We start from the raw sequence: 6632 nt of genomic DNA on the forward strand, positions 1-6632 counted from the left end.
CTTTTAGCCCTCCAACAAGAGGAGTTACTATTATTATTCCCACTTCACAGACGAGAAAACTGACACCCAAGAAGAAGTAAATTACCCAAGGTCACCCTGCTGGTAATGGCAGAGCTGGAATTCGAATTGAGATCTGCCCGGCTCGAGATCACTTCCACCCCGTTTGGCGCACGGGTGCGCGAGGTCCGTTCTGCAAACAGCCCCGGAGGTCAGGTACCCCGGGCCGAGGGCCAGGTGAGTGGGCAGGTGAAGCTGCAGGGCCCCACCCTCCGCCCCAGGGCCCCACGCGGGCTCCGTGGGCTCTGTCAGGAGAGGGCGCATTCTTGCTCCCGCCTCCGGGCCAACCGAAGCTCTGGACAGAGGGACAAGCTCTGGGCCAAAGGGTTGGATAAGGGGCTGGCCTAGAGGGAAGCCCTGCCCTAGAGGCCCGGAAACCCCGAAGGTGCCCCAGGAGGGAGGAGAGACCACCCGGGAGGGAGCGGAAGGTGGGCCCAAGGATTGGGGGCGTGGAGAGGGCCCCCAGCACCCCTCCCCCTGCCGCCTTCAGGCCACCCCGCAGGCTTTTGCGACCCACTGCAGTGGCGGGGCTGGGGGGATGATCAGAGGTGGCAGGGGTGGGGGGATGATCAGATCTGGGTCCATCGTTGTTTCCAGAAAATGTCACTGTGGCTTTGGGGCAAGGGAAGGGCCCAGGAGGCTTTTCAGCAGGAAGGAACCTCAGAGCAAACCCGGATCAATTTGCTGCCCAAGTTGCCACTAATGACTGGTGGGAAAAGGGAGTGAGGCACCCTGTGACCCTGACAGGTACCCCCACCATTCCAACCCAGATGTACTTTATGTCACCCACCTCATTCATCCCCTAGCGCAGGTCCCAGCTGACCCTGGGGTTGCACGGCCTGGGGGGGGGAGGGACAGGGGTGCATTCTGGCTGCTGCAGGGTAGCTCAGGAACTGTCCCAGAGGGAGCCCAGAGTGAGAAGCCTCCACACAAGCCCTGCTTCCCAGATGCCAGTCCTCCAGGCTCCACGTAGCTAGCAGCTCTTTTACTTTCCAGTGTCACAGATCCTTTTTAAATAATAGTTAAAACACTCTGTGTAATAGTAGCTGACAGTTGTTTTTGTTTTATTTTGAATGTTTGTGGCAAAATAAAAAGTTGGCAGTTCTACTTCGCCCCCCCCCCCACCCCTTCACTCTCCCTTTCTCACACATGCAAATGAGCTTACCTAGTAGGAAGAATTCACTGGCCACTAAATTCCAAACTAAACTGCTGGCCTGGTCAGCTGAGGTGGGAGAGGCAGCCATGTGGGATTCTGGTCCTTGCCCCAGGGCTGACTGACTGTGGGATCCTGGACCAGTGGTGGGTCTTTCTCTCCTGCTCTGTTTCAACACTACAAAAGGATGTACAAATCCCCTGTCATATTAACAGGTCTATGGTCCTTCGAGTCTGGCCTAGATCAATGCACCCCACAAGTTGTATATCTGTGGGGCGCAGTCATCCAGGCCCAGTGCTAAGAGCTGTTCCGAAGGTCCTTCTCACTGGTGAGCAGCCGGGCAGGGGGCAAGATAGGACTGGGGTATGCCTGGCCCTGAAGTAAGCCAGGCAGGGGAGAGGAAAGCATTGCACCTTGTGACATGTTTTTGTGTCTCTCACCCCACAGTTACCAAGAACCTGCGAGTTCCTGTCTGTTTTCATCCCTGAATCACCCCCATTGGCCTAAGCTGGTCATGGGGCGTCCAGTAAGTGTAGAGGGAATGGATAGTGGCTGGTGGCTGGGAGGGCTGTGTGCAGTGGCCAGGACCAGGCTGAGCTTCACAGGAGAGTTGGGCTTTGAGGAGGAAAGTGGGGAAGGAGGCTGGAGGAGTTGGGGATGGCTCTGGTATTCCAGGAGTGGAGGGAGACCTGTGGGCATGGGGCAGGAACAGTGTGGGTGTGGGGACTTTCAGAGAGGAAGCCTGGGAGGACAAGGAAGGTGGATGGGATGGGGACATGGAGAGAGGGAGAGGCCGGCATGTGCTCCACACCAGCATGTGGTGATGGAGAATGGCTGAAATGGGAAAAACACGAAGGGCGGTTTTAGACAAATTGAGGTTGCGGGGGGGGGGGGGGGGCGTAGGCAGGACACAGACCATCGAAAGACAATGTCCAGTGTCCTCCGTCCCACCCAGAGCAGGGGGGTCAAGATGTAGCCATGACTTATACCGGACAGTTTTAGAGCTAGGACTGCTCTCCAGGCCAACTGACTCCATCATTTGAGAGCAAAGGAGACTGGGGCCCTGAAGTTCAAGTGACCCATCAGTGAGGCCTGGAGGGTGGAGGGAGTGTCTAAAGGGGAGCTTTGGAGAGAGGGAAGGATGAAGTTGTTCAGGTGGGAACAAGAAAAAGTAGTGATAGGAAGGAGGTGAAAGCACATTGGGATGTTTCCAAACCACTCTGCCAGCGCTCGAAGAGCACTCTGTGTACCTGGTTATACACAGCGTGTTTGGGTAGGAGGTGCAGGAGGGCATCTGCACTCCACCCTCTGCCATTAGGCTGGTCCTATTTGTGGTGATCAGCAGGTCCCACAGCCTTAGAGACTCTCCTTGCCCCGGCTGCAGTTTGGGTGGTCTGCATTGGAGCCTCTCCAGGTGTTGGGCCTGAGCATGGATGTTCACACAGGATGAGGACTGGAGAGAGCAACCCCTCACACTGAGGGCTTTGCACCTCAGACCCCAGCCTTATTATCTCTCTCATCATCATTCTGAAATCCCCAAAGCTCTTAACTGTTAGCTGCCTGCCAAGCTTAGTGGAGAGGGTCTTTGTAGGTGGGTGGTAGTTAACAGAACTGAGCAGTGAGAACTTTAGGGTTGGAAGGGTTCGGGGATGGCCCATTCCAACGTCCTCATTTTATTGAGGTGGAAATTAGGGCTCAGAGAAGGGACCCTGCTTACCCAAGATCACCCAGTGACTTAGCGGCAAAAAAAAATGTTTTATGCATTTTTTTAGGTCTGCTGAAGAAGTCTGTGAGGCTGTAAAGTTTATCCAGGCAAGGAAATCAGCATTTCCCGAGCCTCACATATGTGCTACCGTTTGTGCAGGCATCATCTCCTTCCCTGTGTTCCACTTGAGAAGCCTTCACTTTTCCCTTGAACAGGTGATGCTGACTTTGGAGGACAAGGACATGAAGGGGTTCACGTGGGCCATAGCCCCAGCCTTGACCTCCCTGGGCTACCTGCTTATACTGCTGGTCTCCATCTTTCCCTTCTGGGTGCGGCTTGTAAACGAGGAGTCCCACGAAGTGTTTTTCAGTGGCCTGTTTGAGAACTGTTTCCATATCAAATGCTGGAAGCCTCGACCCTTATCAGGTAAGGAGGGATGGAGGTGGGGATGGGGCAGAGGGAGATGGGGCCAGTGTGGGCAGTTTGGGTGACAGAGAGGACAGAATTTAATAAGCCCCTAAGGGCATTTTCTGAGTCTCTACTTTTGGGGTTAGAGGAAAGTAGTGGCCAGGAGAAGGTTGATAATATCAGGTTGACCACCAGGGTCAGGAGCAAATGTGTCAGCAACAAAGTTTATTTGAGGGGTAGGGCTGGCTCCATCTAGGATGGAGGGGCGGGGGTCCTGCCCTACTCTGTGAGGCTGGATTTCAGCCTCACTTCCAAATGCCCGTCCGATTGTGGGTGGCTGCTCTACCGAGAATGTGCTCAGGCCTGAGGACATTTCGAAGGGAATGCACAGAAATACGAGCTCAGTGGACTGTGGATGCACTTGAGGCTGTGTTTTTATAAGGGGCTTGAGAGGGTCAGGGGGATGTCTGTCTTGGAAAGGAGGTGAACCTGGGGGATATAGGGGTTCTCTCCTGATAACAGAAGAGGAGAAGCCTCTTTGGGGGAAGATGGGCCACACTGTGTGAGCTCCTTGACCTGGAGTTGCTCAGCCTCGGTACTACTGACACTTTGGCTGGAAAATCTTTGTTGCGGGGCTCTCCTGTTGTTTGCAGGACAGTTAGTAGCACCCCTGCCCTCTACGGCCCACTTGATGCCAGTAGCACCGCCTACCCTCAGTTGTGACAACCAACTTACCTCTTAGCATTGCCAAATATCCCCGGGGTGAGGAGGTGCAAACCTGCCTCCAGTTGAAAACCATTGGTTTAGCCCAAGAGTAGATTCTAGAAGTTTAGCGATACCTTTGTCTTAGGAGTTTAGTGATACGTTTGTCTTTTTGTCCCACCCCCAGCTGTCCATCTCTGCGTGCTTAGAAGGCTATAAAAACTCATATTAATGGCAGCTCTTTCTGCCCATGGGTCCTGTCCCCGTGCTTTAATAAAATCATCTTTTTTTGCACCACCACCCCCAAAGAAACCCTAAAAACCTCATTTTAACATGGGTCTGAATCATGCCAATAATAGGGGAATAAATCACCCTGTCATCAAGTCCCTTGCTCTGCTATTTTGGATCTATTTCATGACTTGGGTTAACTGGGATGATTAAGCATTCCCCACAGAGTTCAGAACATCTCAACCTCACGGGTTCTGATTTTCCACCAGCCACTTATTTCAGTGTGACCAGTATTGATGGAGTTCTTCACATTTCCACATGCAACTTGTATCATTTATGTTGCTTACTAAAATGACTGTCCATCTCATTTTTTTTCCCCATACACTTCCATGTCACGGGGAACAAAATGTTGGAACCAGAGCATTCATTGTTGGGGGCAAAGTGGAGGGGTCAGAGCTGGGGTCCCAGGCCATGCTGTGGGACTGAGGGTGGTAAGCTGGTGGGGGGGGGGCTTCTCTTTGCAGGCTCTGCGGGGCTCTGTCCCTTGTCACGGGTCAGGTGTCCAGCTGCAGCCCAGCCTCCCCTCCCTCACAGTGTACATCATTCTCGGCCGCGTTTTCCTGCTGTCCGCGGTTGTCCTGTCTTTCCTCACCACCTTCATCCTGGTGTCCTTTGCATCTCAGCTGTTTCCGAGGACCCGGAAGCACAATTTGGTGTCAGCCTTCATCAGCTTCCTCACAGGTGTGGAACAGGCAGGCAAGCCTTGTTGTCAGGCAGGCCTCAGCCTTGGGAAGGGGCTGGGGAGGGGCCCAAAGGCAGGGAGATGGTTGGTCTCTGTGGTGTCAGGAGAGAGAATTTTTAGGGACCCTCTCACCTGTGGCCTTCTCTGAGGCAGCCTTCCCCCCCACCCCGGATCACAGTTCCTCTCTCTGAGGCTGCACAGCACCCTGTACTTCCAGCTAGCTCCACCCTCACTATGTTGGCTTGGGGTCATTTGTCTGGGGTCTTTTTACCATAATCTCTATCCCAGTGACTTTCATAGAATCTGACACAGAATGATAATACACAAGTGAAATATGTGAGTGAAATATAAGTGTTTGTTGGATGAATGGATGGAAGACACCATCTCTGCCCTTTGGAACCTTTTGACTTTAAAAGGCTGGCCAAGGCCCTACCCTGGGAGGCTCCCATCACATGGAGGAGGTGGAACGCTCACAGTGGGAAAATCAGGTTGAATTGCACCCACAGCATCACACCCAGAGGGCCCCGTCTGGAGTCAGCCAATGGCACAGGCACAGAGGGTACCCGGGAAAGGGATTTCTGGTTATGGGGCCTCTGGGAGGTGAGGCACATGGGCTTTGAAATGTGTTGGGAAGGAGGGCAAGACAGGCATGTGGGGTAGAGGTTATTGACTCTGAGAGGGCACAGGTGTGGGCTGGAGAAAGGAGCCTCCATGTAGGAACCATACAGGCTGTAAGCCATGTGACTCTGTCTGATTAAGAGCAAAGGTGGGAACCATGTGAGGAGATCAAGAGTGCTTCCCTATGACCCTGCAGGGGCCAGTGCCTTCCTGGCCTTGTTGCTGCATGCCCTGGAGATCCAGAATCTGAGGATGAAGCCCAGCCCCCCCAAGTTCTCGGTGCAGTGGCCTTACTACGTTCTGGGCTTTGCCATCCTTCTGTTCATAGTGGCTGGTGAGTGTCCTGGGGCTGGTGCCCTTCTCCCTGCCCTCTGTCTGGATTCAGAAGCCATGGACACTCTAGAGCAACACTGGCCAAAACTGTGGTCACTAGCTACTTGTGGCCATTTCATTACTTAAAATGAAATAAATAGAAATTTAGTTTCTCGGTCATGCTAGCCACATTTCAGATGTTCAGTAACCACATTATTATGTGTCTAGTGGCTGCCATATTGAATGGTGCAGATGCAGATATTTCCATCGTTGCAGAAAGTTCTACTCAACAGCACTGTTCTAGAGCCTCAGCCCTATAGCCCATCTTCCTCCTCTTTGACTTTGGAACCAGCCTCCAGATCTCATATTCTGTCTTACTCTGTCCTGGCTCCTAAGGGTTTCTATGCCTATCTCTATCTCTATCTCTGTCTCGGAATCTACAATCTTATTCACCTCAGTCTCGCTTTACTCTCTTAATTTTATATACCATCACCGTCTAAGTCTCAATCCTATTTAATTTTGTCCTTTTTCCTAATCTTCTTCCTACTATATTAATCTGACCCATGACATAATCTGTGTTAACTTGATTTTATTATACACTGAATATATAAAAACATTTATAATATATAAGAGGTAATTAAAAATAAACTGTGCACCCATTTCCACCATATAGTTTAAGAACTAGCCATATTTTCATGGAATCCATT

General features: G+C 52.1%; 1 protein-coding gene across 11 annotated transcripts in view; it reads left to right on the forward strand.

Moving 5' to 3' along the window:
- TMEM225B (transmembrane protein 225B) overlaps window positions 1-6632 on the forward strand; it is a 28288-nt gene that overhangs the window by 16367 nt on the left and 5289 nt on the right. For 2 of the 11 annotated variants that reach the window (XM_045047846.1, XM_019820467.3), the window contains exons 2-7: window positions 51-234; window positions 1658-1736; window positions 3131-3341; window positions 4778-4994; window positions 5412-5554; window positions 5810-5947. In XM_045047846.1, coding sequence (XP_044903781.1) covers window positions 1725-1736; window positions 3131-3341; window positions 4778-4994; window positions 5412-5554; window positions 5810-5947 — 721 coding nt within the window. In that variant the 5' untranslated portion in view covers window positions 51-234; window positions 1658-1724. Of the gene's footprint in view, window positions 1-50; window positions 235-654; window positions 805-1489; window positions 1539-1657; window positions 1737-2982; window positions 3023-3130; window positions 3342-4777; window positions 4995-5411; window positions 5555-5809; window positions 5948-6632 lie in introns of those variants that run through there. The other 9 variants (XM_045047850.1, XM_045047851.1, XM_045047852.1 and 6 more) reach the window with 9 other exon arrangements.

This window comes from Felis catus, chromosome E3 (assembly GCF_018350175.1).
Source record: "Felis catus isolate Fca126 chromosome E3, F.catus_Fca126_mat1.0, whole genome shotgun sequence".
Taxonomy (NCBI): Eukaryota; Metazoa; Chordata; class Mammalia; order Carnivora; family Felidae; genus Felis; species Felis catus.